This window comes from Pan troglodytes, chromosome 7, assembly GCF_028858775.2.
Source record: "Pan troglodytes isolate AG18354 chromosome 7, NHGRI_mPanTro3-v2.0_pri, whole genome shotgun sequence".
Lineage (NCBI taxonomy): Eukaryota > Metazoa > Chordata > Mammalia > Primates > Hominidae > Pan > Pan troglodytes.
The window spans coordinates 21,270,389-21,294,254 of record NC_072405.2 but is presented as its reverse complement, the minus strand read 5'-3'; the positions used below and the strand labels follow the sequence as shown (position 1 = coordinate 21,294,254).

Below are 23,866 nucleotides of genomic sequence, written 5' to 3'. Positions count from 1 at the left end.
TCTGGAGGAAACCAACTGTGTGTTGTGAGAAGATTTAAGCAATCCAGGGAGAGGTCCACAGGGTAAGGATCAGAGACCACCAGCCAACAACGATGCTGGTGAGGGATTTTTAGAAGCAGATCCTCCAGCCCCAATCAGGCCTTCAGATGACTGCATCCCACATTGACTCCAACACTGTGAAATAACACTGAGTCAGACACACCCAGAAAACCCACCAAACTCCTGACCCACAGAAACTGAGATAAATGTTGTTTTAAACCACAGAGTTTTGGGGGTAGTTAGTTACACGGTGATAGATAATTGATAGACATTGCAGATAACTTGTCTTTTTAGTCCACAAGACTTCAGACAGAGAGGAACTCTACTTGAAGATGTATTCTTAAAGAACTACACCTGGTCAGGCACGGTGGCTTATGCCTATAATCCCAACACTTTAATAGGCCGAGGCAGGATGACTGCTTGAGCCCAAAAGTTTGAGAACAACCTGGGAAACATGGTGAAACCCCATCACCACAAAAAAAAATTTTTTAAATTAGCCAGCCATTGTGATATGTGCCTGTAGTCCCAGCTACTTGGGAGGCTGAAGCAGGAGGATTGCTTGAGTCCAGGGGTCAAGGCTACAAGTAAGCTGAGATTGCACCACTGCACTCCAGCCTGGGCTACAGAGTGAGACTCTGTCTCAACTCAAAAAAAAAAAAAAAAAGAACTGCAGAACTACACCTGAGAAGACTTCTCCATATTCGGATCTGATTTAAATAATTACATCCTGGACTTCAAACCTGGACATCTTGTACAAGTTTGAGACTTTTGGGAGGAGTTGAGAGGAATGAGAGTATTTCACATGTGGGAGAAATAGAAATAATTTGTGGCCAGGTGGTGGACTGTGATGATTTAAAATACGTCCACAGATTATTTAACATTCCTTTCAAAAGATGGTACCTAATTCCCCTCCACCTCAATTTGGGCTGGTCTTAGTGACTCGTTTGTAGTGATAGAATGTAGAAGTGATTGTGTGTGATGTCACAGAGTAGGACATAAAAGTGATGGTGTCTTCCGGCTTACTCTTTCTCTTGGATGATCTGCTCTGGGGACAGCTGTGAGTAGGCCTCCAGCCCACAGCCATGTGAGTGACCCTTTTGAAGAGTGGATCTTCCAGGCCCAGTCAAGCCTTCAGATGACTGCAGCCCCAGCCAACATCTTGGGAGACCCCGAGTCAGAAACCCCCGCTAAGTCACTTCCAGATCCCTAAGTCTCAGAAACTGAAGAAAAAAAAAATGTATGTGGTTTTAAGCCCTAAGTTTGGGGGGTAATTTGTTATGTTGCAATAGATAATATGTCTGATATGGTTTAACTGTGGCCCCACCCAAATCTCACCTTGAATGGTAGCTCCCATAATTCCTTCATGTTGTGGGAGGGGCCCAGTGGGAGATAATTGAATCATAGGGTGGTTTCCCCCATGCTGTTCTCATGGTAGTGAATAAGTCTCACAAGATCTGATGGTTTTATAAAGAGAAACCCCTTTCACTTGGTTCTCATTCTCTTCTCTTGTCTGCTGCCATGTGAGACGTGCCTTTCACCTTCCATCATGACTGTGAGGCCTCCCCAGGCATGTAGAACTGTGAGTCCATTAAAACTCTTTTTTTTTTTTTGTAAATGGTCATGTCTTGGGTATGCCTCTATGAGCAGCATGAAAATGGACTAATACAATATCATTGCTGAAAATTTACCTCATTATATTTTCACATTTGGATGAGAAAAAAGATTTTGAATAAATCCAAGCAAATTCTTTTCATCCTAAGGTAACAGAAACAGAGTAATTTGCCTCTATTCTTGCTGCTATTTTGTCCAATATAAGCCCAGAAATGCCTTTTGTCTTTATTGTCTAATTTTTTATTGTAGAAATTTACTTATTCAGTCACTATATTTAGTTTAGAGAACTTTGCTATAAACAGAACGTTGAAAAATTTTTTAAATACATATTTTCTGAATAGCTACTTTATCATGTACACTGGGCATCCAGAGGCTATAAAGATGAATGAGGTGCAGTTCTTATCTTCATGGAATTTAATCGTTTCATGGACTATTAAATAATTTAAAAACAATAATATATATTAAAGTATCAAACGACATATATCCATATATTCTAAATTGTCTATTACCCTTTTACTCCTGTCTTTTCAACTTAGCCCTTGCAAGTGAATTCTTTGCTAAATTTTAAGTACATTTTATTTAAAAAAATGTTTTAGAGATGGAGTCTCACTATGTTACCCAGACTGGTCTTGAACTCTTCGCTTCAAGCAATCCTCCAGCCTCAGCCTTTCAAAGTCCTGGGATTACAGGTATGAGCCACCGCACCCAGCCACTTCACTTATTTAAAGTTGAATATACTACCAGGTGTGGTGGTGTATGCCTATAGTCCCAGCTACTCCAGCTACTCAGAAGGCTTTGGTGGGAGAATCCCTTGAGCCTAGGAGTTCTGGGCTGCATTACAGCCTGGGAGACAGAGCAAGACCCCGTCTCTTAAAAAAAATATATATATATTTATATATATATTATACAAACACAAAAGCTCACATATCAAAGTCTGTACTCCTGAATTCACACAGTGACACACCCATGTATCCACACAGTGACCCACCCCTGTATCCACAATTATATTTGGGAGCAGAACATTACCCAGCCCATATCCTGAGGAGCTGGTATTCTGCCTTCCATCGCCATACAAAAATTTTGCCAGTTTTTGAAATTTGTGAATGGAATGATATATGTGATTTTTGGTTTGGCTTCTTTCACTTAAGTTATGCTTGTGACATGTACTTTTGCTGTTCAGAGTAGCAGTAAATTCCCATAGCTGTATTATATTAAGTTATATGAATACACTTATATAAATACACTTGTCCATTCTACTATTGATGGATAATTCGATAATTTCCAGGTTTGGGCTATAATGAAAAGTACTGCTAGGAATATACATGTACATATCTTTTGGTAACATAGAACTCTTTTTATGTGGTCTACACTGGCAGTGGAATTGCTGGGTCTTGGCGTACTGTCTTACATTGGACTTTCAGCTCAGCTCTGTCTCCCTCTCTCTGTCCTTGCTGTCTGGCCTTGCGATATCTCCTATTAGTGGAGTTTCAAGTTTTTCCACATCTTGTTCCACATCTGCAACAACATTTGATATTATAACATTTTTTTATTTGAGATATTCTTGAGTGTTTTATTATCTATTTTTTACCTAGGTTTTCTTCTGTGCTTGATAAGTCTGAAGGAATTACAGAGAGAGAGACCGTGTAAAATATAAACTGCTTCTGAGTCTGAAATAGGATGCATTAGAAGATGTAACAACTTGTTTGACAGACCCTTGTTCTCCCCCAAACAACCAGATTTGTCCAAATTCCTACCTGGTTACCAAGTTGTTAGTTACCAGTTGTTTGTTACTTGACTAGTTAGTATCAGCTCAGCATCAGTCGGTCCTGTATGGAGGTATACATATATATATAAGATATACATTTAAATATATAAAAGGATATATAGTTAAACGTGCTGATGGCCGGGTGTGATGGCTTACACCTGTAATCCCAGCACTTTGGAAGGCCAAGTTGGGAGCATCGCTTGAAGCCAGGAGTTTGAGACCAGCCTAGGTGACCTAGTGAGACCTCCTCTCTACAAACAAACAAAATAGCTGGGTGCAGTGGCACACACATGTAGTCCCAACTACTCAGGAGGCTGAGGCAGGAGGATCGCTTGAGCCCAGGAGATCGATGTTACAGTGAGCTATGATTTCATCATTGCACGCCAGCCTGGGCAACACAGCAAGACCCTGTCTCTGAAAATAATAATAATAATAGTAATAATATATTGTCCTGGGCAGATGAGGACTTTGATTCAGCTTCCAGCTTTTATTCTCCAGAAGAGGGCAGCCTCGTTCCACGTTTTGTCTGTAGGCCTCCCTGCAGACACCTCCCCGCTCCTGTGTTTGTTAAAGGGCATGCTTTATTTGTTAAGCACATTACAGCCTCCTGGGCAGCCAGGTGGGAACTTGGGAGGTATTTTTTCTCTTTGTTCTTTCTGGCTCTCTAACCAGATTCTAGTTAATTCCACCTGAGGTCTGGACGTGTCCTAGTTTCATTTCTAGACCTGCTGTCCTAGCTCCGTACTGTGTCTCCCAACCTCCTGCTGCAGACTCCTCAACTCTCAGACCCTGCCCTCCCCTCCCTCACTTTCTCTCTTTTTCAGAGGAATTTTTCCAAAGCATGTGCTCAAAAACGTTCAAAGGCTCGCTAGCATTTGAAGAAATAAATACGTGTGATTAGGTTGAAGTCTAAATCCCCCGGTGGCATTCTTGGCCCCTAAGAATCAAACTGCAATCCGCTTCTCCACTTTCCTCTACTTGTACTGCCCTCAAAAAACCCACTTTTCCGTGGAGTGAGCAGAACTAGGGTTTGAACAACTCTAGGTCTAAGTCCAAATGCAAAGCTCAATATCTTTACTTTCCATCCATAGGACTGTGGCAAGGAACTTACCTCTATGAACCCTAGTTTTCATATCAATAGATGGGGCTCAGTGGTACCTACCCCTCATGGTTGGTGTAATAAATAAACGGTGCTACGAATATGAGAGTTCCTGGCATAAAGTGACCACATGATAAATGGTACTGTCATTGTCATCATCATCATCAATTTACTTAATTTACTCTGAGCTTCGCTTCTTCTCATTGTCCAAATTCTCTGCCCTCCTGCCCTACTGAGATTTCATCTTGTGAGGTCCAGCCTTGTGTCACCTCCTTTACGATAACCGTCTTCCTTTCCCAGGGTCCCAGCGTTCACTGCTACTTCTGAGCACCCTCTTTCAGAGCCAGGTAAAAATTCATTCACACAAGTTTACTGGGCACCCCGAACAGCGCCAGCACTATGCCGGGTACTGTGGGTACTTCAGTGAAAGAGAAAGAGGCAGACAAATCCCTGCCATGGTGACAGGTATACTCTGATAGAGAAATATGCTTAAATAAATAAATAAATAAATATGCGTGATGAATTTCAAAAGGAAATTCACATAACTCTGGGACCACAGAGCAGGAAAATAAATTAGTGTCTCTTCTGTATTAGGGGCAGGGGCCACAAAGGCTTACCTCGGAAAGGCACATCGAAGCTGAGATGGAAGCATGATTAAGTCAGGCCAACTGAGGAGTGGAATAATATTCTAGAAAGAGAGTCAGGCCAACTGAGGAGTGGGATAATATTCTAGAAAGAGAGAACTGTGCCCATCTTATCTGTCCTGCCAATTTTAAATTCTCCAAGATCAGACAATTTTTTTCCCATAAAATCTCCAACAGCACCTGGAAAGTCCCTTGCCTGTAGGAATTGTTCAGAAATTGTTGAACAAAAAATGCAAAGAAATGGCAGTTTTTAAAATTGAAGTCTTTAAAATGATAGGGAAACAAGCTCTTTCTCTTCTGTGTTTTCTGTTCCTTTCTCGGGGTGGTTACATATTTTGAGTCCCAAGATGATATGTTAGTGAAAAACTTTAGTTCTTCACAGATCGCCTCCTTTGAGGGCCGAGAGCTCACAAGATGGCCTGGGTGAGGGTTACTTCAGGACAGCTTCTTACCCCCTGAAGCAGGAGAGTTCTTTCTGTGTGAGGTGTGCAGGTGACTTTATCCATCACACTGAAGTTCCCTCCTTAGCCAAACAAAGGAGTATAGGGTTGAGTTAGACCCCCTAACAATCAAGTTCTCCTGGAGTCATCTTATTTCGTGGAACTTTGGGGTCCAACTACATTTCTTTTAACGAGAAACTTTTAGTTGCCTCTGGGGTGGGGACAGTGATCTCCCAAGCAGCAAGAACCAGGCCTGTGGAAGTGGCCCCCCATGCAGTTTGAAGGTGGCAGCTCCACTCACTCCATGCCAAGCATTGAACACAGGAATCTTCGCCAAGCTTCCCAGTCAGGCAGGCCAGTGCTCAGGCTTGGCGCCACATCTGGGGCTATTCCAAGTCAGGTTTCTTCCACTCCTGGGCAGTGTCTGGGGGGCTCAAGTTCACTGCTGCAAACAGTTGCTGGCTAGTGGGGCTGTTCCCACCCTCCCCTCAATGCAGCATCCTCCCTGGGCAAACACTTTGAGGGCTCTGGCCTCTCAAAGATGGATGGGGTTCACTTCAAAGTGGCTGTGAGTTCTCTTCTGGAGCAAAAGAGCTCTAACAGAGGCCTGCCTTCCCTGATTTTTCAGGGGTGGGGTGTTGGGAAGCAAGGGATATCTCTATCTCAGCTTACCATGCCCTTCATTTTCAGTTATTATGAGCTGTTTCTTTGCAAGAGAAAGAAAAACTTGTAGCTGATGGTCAGATATCGTTCAGTGGTGGTTTCCGTTTTTACACTTGGACGATTAACCCTGAGGACCAAGCCCACATGATTAGTTTTCATCAGTATTCAAACAAAAATCTAGCAAATAAATAAAAACATATTCTTCACACCTGAGGTCTCAGAGAAGGCTGAGAGAGGGGACTTAGACCTAAGGGCCTGAGAGGAAAGGTTGTCTCCTAAGAGGAGCCTTACGATGCAAGAAGTCAATGAAGCCGGGACATGACCCTCCATTGCCAGCTGATCCCAGGAGCTGAGAGCCATCAGCCAGGGTGGGGACTCTTCCTCCCTACAATGCTGAAAACAGGCATGGAGTCGGTGGTGCGCGGGAGAGCTCTTCTGTTGCTCATTTAGAGTAGGTCCTTTAAAATGGCAAATGATTGTTTGTTTCTGGAGGTCAGGGATGGGGTGACATGGAGGATAAAAATACTGTGGTCCCTCAATATCCATGGGGGGTTGGTTCCAGGACGCCCTCGGATACCAAATCCATGGATGCTCAAGTCCCTGAAATAAAAATGATGCATAGCATTTGCATATTACTGACAGACATCCTCCCTTATACATTATATCATTTTCAGGTTCCTTATAATACATCACACAGTGTAAATGTTGTTATACTCTATTGTTTAAGGAATAATGACAAGTGAAAATGTCTGTACGTGTTAGCACAGACATAATCTCCTTTTTTCAAATATTGCTTGAATTTACAGAGGTGGATCCCAGGGATCTGGTGGGATGACTGTGCTAGGTGGAAAAGTGACTGGAGCTGGAAAGGCCTTAGTCAACTATCTCTCTTAACAAAAAATTGGTACAGACATAAGGGAAAAATTGTGGATGATGCAGAATGGTTTTTTAATTGCTAAATTGTAAAGGTGTAAAACGAGTAGTGCTGTAAAATACCCTAAATGCAAAGGGCGTGTGGTGAAGGAGGAGAAGATCAACGCGGAGCTGTGGGATCGGGGCATTTCTTTGACGATGGGACCTGAGTGGGCTGCAGTGTGACAAAGATCTGGATGGATGCATAGGACAGCTACCTGGAGGAATGCAAACACAGGTGTGTGTGGAGGAATGCAGAAAGAAGCATATGGATCTGGTTCTTGGCTTTGCAAGTCACTCCTTCTCGGAGTCAGTGGCTGCCAAGGTTTCTGGTATCCCAAGCATCTGCTGCTTTTCCTTGCACACACGTGCACTTGCATGGGGATTATCTTCTGTGCCCTGCATCCGGGATGGGGTGGGGAGTGAAGTGTTCTGACGTTGACACTTTCCTTCTGATTTCACCCATTGAGAAAACTGTAAAACCCACTATACATCTGTTAAGTATATCATTTTAAGCTAAATTTATGCTTAGATATTTCAAAAATAGAAAAGGAGCATGAAGATGGAAGAAGGGATGGCTTCTAAAGACAATAACTAGCAATGTTTTTAAACTGGGAGGTTTCTGGCAGAGTACGAAGCACAGGACTGAGGTCTCACTGATTCTTGTCAAAAGGTCAGCACAGAGTGTATTTTATTTTTCATCATTTTTGTCTTTCAAGCAGCCACCTGAGGGCCAATCTGATGCTCGGGGAGATGGAGCATCTTCTTCTATCACAGGTGAGGAGCCATCAAGCTGCCCCATGGCAGGGCACCATCTGCTGCAAGATTGCATCCCCTCTGAGTGGCATGAGAGCCACAGCAGGGTGGGCACAAATCCTCCCTTGCTTCACACCCTCATGCTGGTAATGAGCTGACAAGCTGCAGATGGCACAGGTCAGGAAAGAGAACAAACTTCCCTACCTCCCAAGCAACATACAAAAATGATATCCTTTCTAGATTAGGACCACATTTGCACACATCCACTTTTGGATAATCTAATACATCTTTATTAATCTCAAAATATGTCTTTTTGGTCAATAACATTCTTTTGATAACCATTAAAGATAATCTATTATTAAAAGGTTAATTTTGCTTCCCTTAGATAAATATAACAGAATTCAAATACGAACTTGCCCCGTTCTGTTGAAGTGTAGTGAGAGCTGACTGTGTGAACTGAATAATGCTTGTCCTGTACAGAATGGTGAAGAAAAGCAAACTTTTGTTCACCTGGGAACATTTTTAAAAAAATACACTGATACTTAACTTAAATAATTGAATACATATCATAAACACACAAATTACACCATTTAAAATATACTTACTACAAAAAGATCCTGAACATTATTGATTAATGCAAATAAAACTACTTCGCATTATTATAAAAGTCAAAATATTTTACATCACTTTGTGCTTTTAAAACTATTGCTAGCTTCCCCTGGGAAAAGTTAAAATAACTGTACATTGTAGAAAAAAGTTTTTGCACTTTTGACCCAAATACACGTATCAACACGAGAAGAGGCACAATAACAACTAATAATTGTTTTAAATTTCCCTGAAACAAACAAACAAACAAAACCTATTTATTCAATGAAATACATTTCTATGGTAATTGCTAATTTGATGTTTTCACGCGTGCACAAAAGAACTACTTTTTCTTGGTCACTAATGACAGCAAACACTAGATGTCTAGGAATATATATACATGTGTGTTATATATATATTTACAGACATACATATTTAAGAGAGCATATAAAGAAAATAGGACAGTTTGCACATACATATTCAAAGCCTCTCAGAAATTCACTTAGGTCCACATTAGTGAGCCTTAATGTATTGCCAGCGTTTTGTGTAAATAACCAGAGAAGTAAAACAAACTTTAGTAGTGGAGTCCCTCCTTGTACATTAATAGAAAATCTAGTTAGAAGTGGTATGATTAGCTCGTAAGAGGTCAGGAGTTCAAGACCAGCCTGGCCAACATGGTGAAAGTTCGTCTTTACTTAAAAAAAAATACAAAAATTAGCCAGGAGTGGTGGCATGTTCCTGTAATCCCAGCTATTCAGGAGGCTGAGGCATGAGAATTGCTTAAACCTGGGAGGCAGAGGTTGCAATGAGCTGAGACTGCACTACTGCACTCCAGCCTGGGCGACAGAGTAAGACACTGTCTCAAAAAAAAAAAAAAAAAGAAAGAAAAAAGAAAAGAGAAAAGTGCTTATCACTTAGCCAAATTCTTGCTAAGGGAATGTAAATATAATTGTACCTTCTTCAGGGAATTCAACATCAAGGTACACTGGCTTAACTGCAGTGACTCACTCATTTTTCAATGTGGAGGTAATATTCATAGAAAAATCAATATTCCATGTGGAGAAAATGTATTTTTCCTGTGGATGTATTAATGATTAATTGGGTTGGAGTAAACTTTACTTTCTGCAGCTCTAGTATTTATTTGTCAAATGAAGATCCAATTTGACAAACAGCTCTTACAAATGGTCCATCAGATTGGTAAGATAGATTATTCTATAGCTCCAATCCCTCCCAAATAAAGTCATTGATTATCTGTGTATAATCAACTGGGGAAGACACGCATCACAAGAGGACAGAGTATGTGATGTAACTGAAATGATTCACATCCCTGTTAATGTGTCATAGACCGTAGGATCCCTGGGGAATTAAAAATAGAACAATTCAGGTAGAATCTTCTCTTTGATCAACTCTCTTCAGTTTCTGATTGTGCTCTCATACTGAGCTCTTTCATTTGCAATACAATTTCAATCCTTGTTTGGTAAGAGTTCTTTTTAAATGTTTGCACTTCAGTGTTGTAGATAACTGAGGTTGCAGATATGGAGTTTATACTATCAAAACAATCATTAAATAATCAAAATAATCATAATTTTGAGTTAAGATTGGAACAAGAGGAGTTAAGCATTATGGTTGGTTGAGGGTCTGTTAATGCTTCTCTGATTCCCTCCCACTTCCGTGGTTTTCCCATCTGCTTGACGGGTGTATAATAACGCTTACCTCATATGCCTCTTGATGGAATGAAGCCTGTATCGTGCATTTTTCTTTGGAGAAAGATTACAATTATGCCATTTGAAATCCAAGTATATATCTAGGGAATGTGGGAATTACTTGTCATTATGTAATTTCTTATGAAAGCTTTGTCTAAAATAGCAGATTGCAGAACAGAAAAAATTGGGTGCAACTGCAGGAAATGAGACTGAAAAATAATTCAGAGTTAGTTTATGAAGGGCCTGAATGCCATCCAAAGGAGTCTGCATTTATTCTGTAAGACATATTATTTTCTGAAATATATCCCACGGAACACTTGCGCTACAGGATGTTAATATGTCTAGGGCAAGCTAGATTAAGTCCAAGCTTTAGGGTAGTCCTTAAATATGCTAATACGCATCATGATTCTGTAAGGGAGGGTGGTTTGTTGTTTTTCTCAAACTAAACAATATAACTTGGTAATAGGCACACAGGGAATACGAAGAATGTTTCAGCTTGGCACCTGTGGGTCAGTTAATTCTAATATTCTGGGTACCTTCAAGATGCCAGATAGTCATTACCTTGTATCATATGTATCCAGCACACAGCAGATTGTGTATCCAGCACACAGCAGGGCTTAGTAAACAAATGGAGTGAATGAAATATCTGAATAGTCCTCAGTTGCCTTACTTATAAAATGGGAAAACAATAATTGTTGAAAGGTTGAAGAGTTGGAGAAAAGTGGTCCCAGAATATTTTGCAACCAAGAACTATTTTTTAATTCAAATCAAATCGAAACAGATTTACAAATGAAAAAAGATAAAAGGGAAAATATGTAAGAGACTACTATTGAATTATTGTCTAGCTGTGTAATCTTTGCTTAAACTTTTCCAAAGCTCATTTGGAAAGGGGATAATCACACTTACCTTGAAAGGCTCTAATACTCTGCCAAGCACATGAGCTGGGTCCAGGGGTGGGAGTATATGGTGTTGTGGTTAAGAGCAGAGACTAGGAGCCAGACCTGGGTTTGAATCCCAGCTCTGCCTCTAACTAAATGTGTGATGCCTACTATGTGTGTAACCTTAAGCAATTTAATTTCTTTCTGCCTCAGTTTTCCTCATCTGCAAAATGGGAACAATAAGTATACTTATCTTGGAGGGCTGTGGTGAGGACTGCATATAAATTAATGAACGTTGCTTTTTTAAAAAAAAAAAAATTCCTTTATTCCTCTTTTTTAACAAACAGCCCCTGGGACAGGGGACCAGGGGAAGGGGAAGGAGGGGAAGTGAGGCCCCAGCCCCACAACCCCTACCCCCCACCCCTTTCCCCCTTATATATTTATAATCTATATACAAGCCCCGGGGGTAGAGGGCAAGAGGAACTCCCTCAGCGGGGTCACAACAGGCCCCAGTGTGTGATGTTCCCCTTCCTGTGTCCATGTGTTCTCATTGTTCAATTCCCACCTATGAGTGAGAACATGCGGTGTTTGGTTTTTTGTCCTTGCGATAGTTGAATGTTGCATATTTAGAAAAGTTCACAGCTATTCTCATTTCAGATTTTCTATGTAATAGGAAAGAGATGCTGAGGCCTGCCCTAATTTGTTTTTCTTATACTGCAGCTGCTTGGCTGGTGGTTGGTTCCCATTTCCTCCTTCCTCCAAAACTGGGGGCTCACAGCTCATATTTAACCTGTGCCCTCCCCCACCAAGTTCAACTACTGAGTTAGAACTTCTGTTCTCCTCTAAACTCGTATATATGTATTAATTTAATTTAAAATCCACCAGTGCTTTTTTTTGGCCATTAATATTCAGGGGCATTCATGTTCCTAGCTGGTTTATATTTGGATGGTTTTTTCTCTGGATTACTCCAAATTTTTGCCTATTGAATTGATGGTCACTTAAAAGACAGAGGAATTACTGGCATGTAGAATTTGGAAGGAAATAGAAAGGCAAACGAGAAATAAGAATTAGCACTATTCTGCACGGAGATGTGTGATGAGAAAAGAGAACCAAACCAAACTCCAAGACGTTTGTGTAGCTAGTTTGTTAGTTACTTTGATATGCTGGTGTCATATCATCAGTATACTGGCAATTGGAAAAAATTTAAATAGGTGCTTGAATGATTCTCACTATAACATTATTTTGATTCCATCCTTTGTCCATGTTAATGCGCTTTCCCCCAAATCCTTTGAAGATTCCGTGGAATTCCTCAAATAGACAGTGAGGCATCAGGAAGCCAAAAAAGTTTTGTTTTGTTTGAGATGGAGTTTCACTCTTGTTGCCCAGGTTGGAGTGCAATGGCACAATCTTGGCTCACTGCAACCTCCGCCTCCCAGGTTCAAGCGATTCTCCTGCCTCAGCCTCCCAAGTAGCTGGGATTACAGGCATGCGCCACCAACCTGGCAAATTTTTTGTATTTAATAAAGACGGGGTTTCACCATGTTGGTCAGGCTGGTCTCAAACTCCTGACCTCAGTTCATCCACCCACCTCAGCCTCCTGAAGTGCTAGGGGTACAGGTGTGAGTCATCGCACCCAGCTGCCAACCAAGTTTTTAAGACTCCTCCAATAAACCCCCAAACTCTCCCTTCTATTTCAGATAGTGGGACTCTGTGCTGATGCCAGTAAGTAAAGAAGAAGGAATAAGAAAGACACTGTGTGATCTAGTATTAATAAGGAAGTAAGTGATCAAATTACTCCAGCTAGGTCAGTAGAATCTATCATCAAGCAAGTTGAGGCCGACAGCATTCACAAATCAACTGTCTGTGTTTATACTCACTGATGACTTGTGTTTCCTTTCGAGGACAAGCAAGCTTTTTAAATGATCAAGACATTTACATTAGTTTTGCTCTTCAATGGCTTTTTAAAAAAAATCCAAAGGCAGAAGTTAAATTTAAAAGAGCTTTCCATGTAACTACCCCAAAGAGAGATTATCAATCACCAAGTTAAATATTTGTATACAAAATAATATCTGGATGCATAGATTCTTATGTTCATTAGATGAAGAGTAGAAGACTTATTAGTCGCCATGCTTTCTTTACACCCCTGTCAAACTTACATGAAAATATTTCTCTCCAAAGAACCGTTCTAGAGAACCCTTTCATACAAAGTGGTGTGTGTACATCTAAGAGGTTGCTCAGACAGTTTAGCTCAAAGGCTAAAGAGTCTGGTAAACTGAGTTCCACCAAGTCTTGACTTTTAAGTGGTAGGCTACCAGCAGAAAGAGAGGACTTCAAGCACAGATTTCTAGCAGCAAGGCCAGGATTAAAAACCCATGTGACAATAGGCTTCAGAGAGAGGAACAATCCATTCATAATTCAAAGGCCGTCAAGCCCGAGTTGTAAGAACATTTTGACTCTGAGAATCTTTTATTTTTACCAAGAAAATCCCTTGCAGTCATGGTTTAGTGTCCTGAATTAAGAAATAAAAGAAACAGGCCGGGGGCGGTGGCTCACGCCTGTAATCCCAGCACTTTGGGGGGCCGAGGCGGGTGGATCACGACGTCAGGAGATCGAGACCATCCTGGCTAACATGGTGAAACCCCCGTCTCTACTAAAAATACAAAAAAACAGCCGGGCGTCGTGGTGGGTGCCTGTAGTCCCAGCTACTCGGGAGGCTGAGGCAGGAGAATGGCGTGAACCCGGGAGGTGGAGCTTGCAGTGAGCCGAGATCGCGCCAGTGCACTCCAGCCTGGGCGACAGAGGGAGACTCTGTCTCAAAAAAAAAAAAAAAAAAAAAAAAAAAAAAAGAAATAGAAGAAACCAAATTAATTTTTAATTTATACTCCACTTATATATGTTTTCAGTCATCCACTACTGCAGGATGTACACTGAACAGTACAATCATATGCATCATTTTCACCAGACAACCTCATCTGCCAAAAGGGTGATAACGCAACCTTATTTTGAAGCCAAAAGAGAGTTATAAACATCAATCGTTTTCAGATACGCTTTAAAAATATCTCTTTAAGTTTGTTCAAAAGTAACATCATTATTTTAAGTTATAGCACAATCATTAAAGGAAAAAAGAACCCAAGAACAAATGAAATTCGTTATTATTTTAGTCACTTTTAGTGGAAAAAATAAAACAAGATTTGGATTTTCATCCAGCATAAAGTAAAAAGACTCTTGTCAGATGTCAATTTTCTCATTAATGAACTACTTGAGACTGTACTCCTGGGTCAACTTGTTTCTGCTTCTCCTGTCTCTAGACTTGTCTTAATTATATTTGTGTCTCAGGATCCATGACATAGATTTAAACAGACCCATGGGCAAATCTAAACAGTGACCACACAGTGTCCAGTCTATTCGTTTCTCTACAAAGTGACAGAAATTCAACCTTTAATCAGTAGAAGTTGTTTCTACCTAAATTCTTAATATAACTAATAAAATGTAGTCACCTTCAATAAAATAAATGCCCAGATACTATTTTAAAGGATACAGCAAATCCAAGTCATACCTCTACCAAGGCTAACTATGCTGTACCTTAATTTGTTTGTTCTCAGAGCTAAAATCAGTGCTTCACTTAGATTCTCCTTTCCTAAAGAGTCCATCAACTCAGAAGAAATACCTAGTTCTTGATGCAGACTCATGATTAGTCAATCTTGGTCTTGGATATTCATCCTTCTAATAAGCATGATTGATAAAAATCTTGCTAATAAGCAATAGTAATATCAATCTTGAATATTCATGCTTCTAATAAGATTGGAAGAATACCACTTGGATACTTGCATATAACTCCTACTACCTACATACTCCACTCCTTACAAGCTAACAATGCCTTTATTATTATTATTATTATTATTATTATTATTATTATTTTGAGACAGAGTCTTGCTATGTTGCCCAGGCTGCAGTGCAGTGATGCAATCATAGTTCACTGCAGCCTTGAATTCCTGGGCTCACGTGATCCTCCTGCCTCAGTCTCTTGAGTAGCTTGGATGACAGGCATGCACCACCACATCTTGCTAATTTTTATAGAGATGGGGTCTTGCTATGTTGCCCAGGCTATTCTTGAACTCCTGGGTTCAAGTGATCCTTCTGCCTTGGTCTCCCAAAGTGCTGGGATTACAGGCATGAGCCACCATGCTCAGCCTAACAGTGCCTTTAAAAACCTCCTGGGCTACATTGAAAACCTTATTATCACATGTCAACTTATTATGAAGCAAGTTTGCTTATAATTTAGTAAAGTCCTTGTAACACTTCTTGGTTCTCTCCACTGTCACTCAGTTTTCTGAAAACTTTAAGTAGAAGCAAGGCCTTGGCAACAAGATAACTCATCACATGGTTCAAAGTATATCTGTGCAATGGATCAAATTTACCTATTATCTTGCACACTGCTCTCATTTATAACCTGAGAACCAGAAATTATCCCCTCACTTTATAAAAATACCGTTTTAAAAGATTATTTAACAGCATAATCTTTTTAAATCGATGTGTAATACTGAAAAACACTATACATGTATTTTATCTCTCTGGGGTTAAAAAAAAGTCTGAGCTGTACTGAAGGGCACTTTCTGTTGCTTCTTCAGATCTTTTATATTAACATTTAAGCACAAATACCCTTTGTCAAGTGCTTTCAATGCCAGAATCTGTGCTTATTCAAACATGAAAACAAAAACAACCAAATAATGAATAGTCTCTGCAGACCAAAGCGTAAATGGATTAACAAATAACACTGAATGCAAATTCAGGTAACCATATCAAACCAAGAGAAAAGAATGTGGTTCATCTTTTGGAGGAGTTGTCTAAAAGGATCCAGTCAATCACAACTTCCCTTTTTCTCTGCAATGATACACCAGTTACCATGATCATTCCCGGAACTCAGGATACGGAGCTCTGACACATTCTCCTTGAGCAGACTGCAGAGCTCCCCTTCTCGAAACACATGGTAGTAGCGCATAAAGGCTGTGTAGTCCAAAACATCAGTCTGTGGATCTTCGACAGACATTGTATCATCTGAGTTGAAATCTGTGGAATCGACTGCAGAAATCCTTCTCAATATTTTACTAGCAGAAGGATTATCATCTTCTAAGTTACCTGCATCCACACAATTCACACCGGTATTAGTGCTATCCAGAAAATTTCCCCCTCCATTTCTCCTCATTTCCCCTTGATGGTCTCCATTTAAATGTTTCAGAGTGCCTGGTGCTCTCAGCCATTCCAAGTGTGTTCCAGAAGAAGATTCCACAAACACTTCCTCATCTAAGCTTTGCTCTTTTGTTGAAAATGGCTCTTGGTGATCAAAGTCTAGACTAGAATGTCTGGAAGGCTGGACTGTTACAGTGCTATTGGCCCAAACTTCTGTGTTTTTCAAGGGTCTTACTCTTTCAATTTGCTTCCTCAGAGTCGATTCATCCAAAGATCTGGAGAAAAACCAGGAACGAAACGATTTTCCTAATGTGCTGTAAAATCCATATTCTTCCTCGCCTTCCTTAGAAATATTTGCAAAACAGGTTCTTGCCATAGCAGGTTCATAGTCCACGCTGTGGGACCGTTTTGAACCACACTGCTCTTTAAAACAAACAGAACAGCTACACTCAGAGCAAGGAGGATGGTAGGGATGGCCTCTTTCTGGGTATCCACACTGCCTCTTCCTCCCAGACTGGCTGGACTCTGAGAAGAGCTGGGAACACAGGGCCCTGTTCCATGGAACAAGCACGTCTTGCTTCTCAAAGCGACGGTTCTTTTGTTCCATTGCCCAAACGTAAATCATCAGTTGGCCTCCAGGAACTAAGACCCTGGCCATTTCTTTTATTGCTCTGATTCTTCTTTGTTTTGTAGAAAAATGATGTATGACTGAAAAAGACAAAACTAGATCTCAGTGTGTATGCACACACATAAACCCACACATGTATACACTGGTGTTTACCATATAACAAGGATGAAATTTTGACATCTAATGAAACCTTCTTATTTCCTCCATGGCAACGATGATGACAGAAATAACACAGGCCTGATTTTAGGAGAAACATAAATTTTAGCTTTGGCTCCTGTACTTTAATATTAGATGGCTGATCTTGAGCAAGATATTTAAGTTCTACAGATTTTAAGTTTCTTCCTCTATAATAAGAAGTCTAGAGTCCATAAATCCATAAAGTCTCTTCCAGTTCCAAAATACTATGGATTTTTTTTAACCAGAAGGATGGTCAATGTGAATTACTAAAATTTGAAAGAGATATTAAATGTTCCCTTTGAATTCTATGAGGTAATTCATTGTTTTAATGAATAATTTGTACTTCTAAAGTAATAGCTGAGAAGTACAGAAATAGGTTAAAGATTGTTTCTCTGTCTAGATAATGCACAGATCAGCAGCTCACCCAAGTCCAACTGGTTGCTTATAATAAGATATAAAATAGTTGTGTCTATTTAAAAAATCAATGTATACGTCATCATTTTACTTCCAATTCCTGCAAAGTCGAAATGAGCTTCAAGTAAGTCTGCCTTTATCAAGTCATAAGTGTGTTATTAGGCATAATTTTATCTGCCAATAAAAGTGCTAGTCTGTTAGTTCTTGAGGGAGTATAATCACAGTATTGTGTCAAGAGAAAACTTCAAATTATTTTTCCCTACACAGATGCACCAATATATCAGTGAGGAAATTAATCTCAAGCAAAATTGGAAGATTCTTGTTTTGATATGAGCTGTGAGGGCAGAGACAGAGCCTGAGAGGGTTGCTCTAAGGGTCAAAATAATCCAACTGTTAGTGGTGATTTTAGGCAAACTAATCTTTGTAGTTTACCTGCCACAGAGACATATTAAATATCAAAAATGGGGTTGCGTACAGATCGAACTAGTAAAGAAATATCACTCAACAGATACATTTTGTATCGTTAGCAATCAAGTTTTCATTCCTATCAACAGCACACAAACCTTGGTATCTCTACCATGCAGTAATGTAAGAAAGCCAGAGGTGTGAGGGTGAAATGGGTTTGAAGAACAACACACCAGTGTATTTCATTCTGCTAGAACTTTCGGTAACTAGTTTTGTGATCTTTAAACAATCACTCTATCCTCCTGGCCTCAGACTGCCGCCACCCACTCCCGAAAAGAAGACTCCTTTAATATGGCTCATTTGAAAGCATACCTTTTTAGAAGTAGAGTCCTGATTACTAAGCTAAGGAGGTATAGCAGTCAGGACTGAGTAAGACTCAATCCACTGCTAATGCTCACATTTATCCACGGTTACTAAGGGCCATTAATATCTCCCGTGCTATGTGCAGTGGCTCATGCCAGTAATCCCAGCACTTTGGGAGGCTGAGGTGAGCGGAACACTTGAGGCCAGGAGTTTGAGACCACCTGGGCAACATGGCAAAACCCCATCTCTACAAAAAATATAAAAAAATTAACTGGGTGCAGTGGTGTATGCCTGTAGTTTCAGCTACTCAGGAGGCTGAAGTCAGAGGATCATTTGAGCCAGGGAGGTCGAGTTTGCAGTGGGCCATGATCATGTCACTGCAGTCCAGTCTGGCCAACAGAGTGAGACGCTGTCTCAAATATATATATATACACGCACACATATAAATGTATCTCCCATATGTATGTATCTCCCATAACTTGCACCTAATTCACTTTAGAGCGTCTTCTATGGGTGTATTTTCTAAATACAATCCATCTTCATTATTCATGGATTCTGTATTTGCGAATTTGCCCACTTGATAACAAATCGCCCCCAAATCAATACTCCCAAAATTGTAATCCCCAAATCAATACTCCCAGAATTTCGTGGTCATTCACTGACGAATGCAGAAGGGCAACTTGAGCCTCTCAGTACACATATTCCCAGATGAGATGAAACAAAGCAATGTTCTTTCTTCTTATTTCAACTCTAATACTGTACACAAGGGTTCTTTTTGTGATCTATTTTGTGCCACATTTTCTGCATGTTTGTGCTTCTTGTTGGTGATTTTGCTATTTGAAATCGCCTCCAAACATAGTGTTGATGTATTATTTAGTGTTTCTAAGCCTTGGAAGACTGTGATGCACTTTATGGAGAAAATACGAGTTAGATAACTTCGTTCAGGCATGAGTTGCAGTGCTGTTGGTATGAGTTTAAAATGAAATAAACTGTCTTTAAACAGAAACACACATAAAACAAGACAATATGTTGTTCAGCTGACAAAAATGTTGTGATCAGAGCCTCACAGAAACCGCTGTATGCCTCTTGGGATTCTATATTCCACTGAATTTATTAATTCAGTGTTCACAGAGACTTTATAGAACATGACTACTGTAGATAATGATAATTGACTATTTTTTGGGGGGTGGTATAAGACAAAAAAAACCATTAAAATGGGACTATTTTAATAAAATGGTCTCTTTTCAGTAGACTCATACATCAACATTCAGAATTTGATTGGGCTTCAAAGTAGGTTTTTTTCTTTGTTGTTATTGTTGTTTTTGTTGTTGTTGTTGTTTTGAGACAGGGTCTTGCTCTGTTACCCAGGATGTAGTGGCTCCATCTCAGCTTGCTGCAGCCTCTGCCTTCTGAGTTCAGGTGATTCTCCTCTCTCAGCCTCCTGAGTAGCTGGGACCACAGGTATATATCACCACACCCAGCTAATTTTTGTATTTTTTGTAGAGATGGAGTTTTGCCATGTTGCCCAGGCTGGTATCGAACTCCTGGGCTCAAGCCATCCTCCTGCCTCAGTCTCCCAAAGTGCTGGGATTACAGGCGTGAACCACCACACATGGCCAAGCTTTTTTTTTTTTTTTTTTTTTTTTAAGAAAGTCCTTATTTATTCATTTATTAATGCTTAAGTGACCATTCCTTTCTTATCAGATGTAACAGCATAATTTCACCCAGGAATATCAGTCGTTCATATTATGTTTTATATTTATATTTAAAGCGTAATAAGTAACAGCCTTTAAGCCAAATGTTCTTAAGAAAAAAATAGCTGGCCGCGGATGGTGGCTCACACCTGTAATTCCAGCACTTTGAGGGGCTGAGGTGGGCGGATCACTTGAGCTCAGGAGTTCAAGACCAGCCTGGGCAACATAGTGAAACCCCATCTCTACCAAAAAAATAAAAAATAAAAAAATTTAGCTGGGCGTGGTGGTGTGTGCCTATGGTCCAAGTTACTCAGGAAACTGATGTGACAGAATCACTAGAGCCCAGGAGGCAGAGGTTGAAGTGAGTCAAGATCTTGCCACTGTATTCCAACCTGGGTGACAGAGTAAGACCCTGTCTCAAAAAAAAAAAAAAAAAAAAAAAAAAAAGCCTACAAATGATTACTTCATTACATATTAAATGTATTAGACATGCATACACATACATGTTCTATTAAGAAGCATTGTAAATGTATCTAAAATGGGAAGTAAGAATATATTTATCCGAAATATCAATGTCTGGAAACTATGTTGAATTTTTTAAAGTCCCTTTTGTTTAAAAAATCATAATCACAACTTAAAGGCAAAAGTAGTACTCAATATATGCATCCTAAAGAAGTATTTTCCTGCTGAGAGCCCAGAGAGTAGGTAGGTTGAATTCAATTACTGGATTCCAGATTCAGATGAGAAGTTACACATGATTTCCTTGAATGTCTTGTTACATCTTGATATTTCATCATTTGTTGACATTTAACTTTTCAAGTGTACATGCCTCGCCTCTCTAAACTTCAGCATTCAGAATCTGCAGGTTTAGCATAAAGCAGATTTTTTTTAAACATCAGTACTATTGACATTTTGGGCTAGATAATTCGGGTTTTTTTTTTGAGACACAGTCTTGCTCTGTTGCCCAGGCTGGAGTGCAGTGGTGTGACCTGGTTCACTGCAAACTCTGCCTCCTGGGTTCAAGCAATTCTTCTACCTCAGCCTCCTGAGTAGCTGAGATTACAGGCATGCACTACTATGCCCGGCTAATTTTCTATTTTTAGTACAGATGGGGTTTCACCATATTGGCCAGGCTGGTCTCAAACTCCTGACCTTGTGATCCGCCTGCCTCAGTCTCCCAAACTGGATAATTCTTTATTGTGGGGGCCCACTTACTAGATGACATTACACATACACACGCACACACATCCAGTTGTGACAATTAAAAATGTCTCCAGACATTGCTCATGTCCCCTGGGGAAAGGGGGAAGGAGCAACGTAACCCCCAGTTGAGAAGCACTAGCCTGAAGGGCATTGTTGATTGCTCCTATGTTAATGCGCCACCACTTTTCCCTAGGATGTTTATCAGACTATTCCAAAGCTAAGGACAACAATGTTTCTTTTTCTAATATGCCAATAAAATGAAGGCATAACCAGGTATGATGCTAAGCTCACATTATTATTAAAAGATGTGGAAAAGCAAATAATATATATACGTATATATTTCTTCCTGTTAAGCAGGAAGTGCGAACATAAGAACTTTAAATAGAGAAGTAAATATATAGGGACATAAGAGAGACAGTCTATTGAAATTTCTCATAGTATACTTCCTTTTATATATATTATTTATATATATTTCTCATAATATAGGTCCTTATATATGTCATATATGAGAAATTTCAATAGACTATCTCTCTTATGCCTCATCTAGTTATATAAACACACAAATATATTTATATATATATTTCACATTTATATTTTATATATATAAATATATATTTCACATTTATATTTTATATATAAATATATATTTCACATTTATATTTTATATATATAAATATATATTTCACATTATATTATATATATAAATATATATTTCACATTTATATTTTATATATATAAATATATATTTCACATTTATATTTATATATGTTTATATATATACGATTTTCAGGTACAGGGTCCCTTATATATATGTTATATGTATATATATATCATATATATATATATATATATATATACACATATGATTTTTAGGGACAAGGTCTCACTATGTTGCCCAGGCTGGACTCAAACTCCTGAACTCAAACGATCCTCTCACCCCAGCCTCCCAAAGTAGCTGGGACTTCAGGTGCCCGTCACCATGCCTGGCTACCATAATATAGTCCTAAATGTGAAATCGAACTGAAAGTAACCACATCACATTAATTCGTAGTTACAGATCATAAAAACGCGTGCTGTTTTCCACTCAAGGAAGCATTTTTAATTCAAAGATGGTAACTAGGTGTGCTCCATTTTCTCTGAGGGCAAGGCATGAGATGTAAACTGAAAATACAGGACTTAGCCAGATATGCATGGAGTGTTTCCCAAGCATAGGAAAGGTGGTCTCTATCCCCTTCCTTCACCAGTATCTCAGTGGCATGGTCTGGATATAGGTGGCCTTGCAGACTACAAGGAATTTAGCCTGGGCGTGGTGGTTCATGCCTGTAATCACAACACTTTGGGAGGCCAAGGCAGGTGGACTGGTTGAGCCCTGGACTTCAGGACCAGCCTGGACAATATGGCAACCCCATCTCTACAAAAAAATTAGAAAAAATTAGCCAGGCATGGTGATGTGTGCCTGTAGTCCCAGCTACTTGGGAGGATGAGGCAGGAGGATAACCTGAGCCCAGGAGGTCGAGGCTGCCACTGCACTCCAGCCAGGGTGATAAGAGTGAGACCAATAAAAAAACTGGTCTCACTTTACGCTAAACCTGCGGATTCTAAATGCTGAAGGTTAGAGAGGCGAGGCATGTACACTTGAAAAGTTAAATGACAACAAATGATAAAATATCAAGATGTAACAAGATATCTAAAAAAAAATTGTCTCGAAAAATAAAAAATAAAAATAAAAAATTCTTGAATCATTAAGAATATCCAATAACAATTTGAAGGTTTAAATAGTTAAAAAAATAAAAAATAAAATGAGTGTAGACAAAAGAAGACCAAGGAGTCCACAGATTTCTTTGACTTTTTATTTTATTTTATTTTATTTATTTATTTATTTATTTATTTGAGATGGAGTCTCACTCTGTTGCTTAGGCTGGAGTGCAGTGGCATGATCTCGGCTCACTGCAACCTCTTCCTTCCGGGTTCAAGCAATTCACTGCCTCAGCTTCCCAAGTAGTGGGACTACAAGTGGTCACCACCATGCCCGGCTAATTTTTGTATTTTTAGTAGAGACGGGGTTTCACCATCTTGGCCAGGCTGGTCTTGAACTCCTGACCTTGTGATCCACCCACCTTGGCCTCCCAAAGTGCTAGGATTACAGGCGTGAGTCACCACGCCCGGCCCATTTCTTTGACCTTTCTCCAATTTCTAGTTAAGTGGAATGACCAAGCCAAAACCTTTTTCCACTAAAGATTCAAAGCATTGTATAGTGTTGCTTAATTCAAAAAGGTTTTCTCCGGGTTATAGACTGAATGTTTGTGGCCTCCAAGACCGATATGTCGAAGCCCTAACCCCCAGTATGAAGGTATTAGGAGGCAGAACTTTAGGAGGTTTAGATGAAGTTGTGAGAGTGGGCCCCCATTATGGGCTTAATGGCCTATTCATAAGAAGAGACCAGAGAGCTTGCTCTAGCTCTCTCTTTCTCCCCTTCTCCTTCCAGTCTCCTGCCGCATTTCACGTGATGATACAGCAAGAATTAAGCCATCTGCAAGCTGGTAGGAGGGTCCCTACCAGAACCTTACCCTGCTGGCACCCTGATCTCAGATGTCCAGCCTCCAGAACGGTGAGAAATAAATGTCTGTTGTTTAAGCGAAGTCTATGGTATTTTGCTTTAGCAGGCTGCAAAGGCTAAGACAATCCCCTTAATGCTTACAA

The 23,866-nt window shown here is 39.9% G+C and overlaps 1 protein-coding gene across 5 annotated transcripts in view; it reads right to left on the bottom strand.

Moving 5' to 3' along the window:
* Window positions 1–8,196: 8,196 nt before the first annotated feature.
* The window catches only part of TRMT9B (tRNA methyltransferase 9B (putative)), a 77,469-nt gene continuing 61,799 nt past the window's right edge, over window positions 8,197–23,866 (bottom strand). For all 5 annotated transcript variants that reach the window (XM_009454827.4, XM_009454830.5, XM_009454832.4 and 2 more), the window contains one exon: window positions 8,197–16,990. In XM_009454827.4, coding sequence (XP_009453102.1) covers window positions 15,954–16,990 — 1,037 coding nt within the window. In that variant the 3' untranslated portion in view covers window positions 8,197–15,953. The remainder of the gene's footprint in view (window positions 16,991–23,866) is intronic.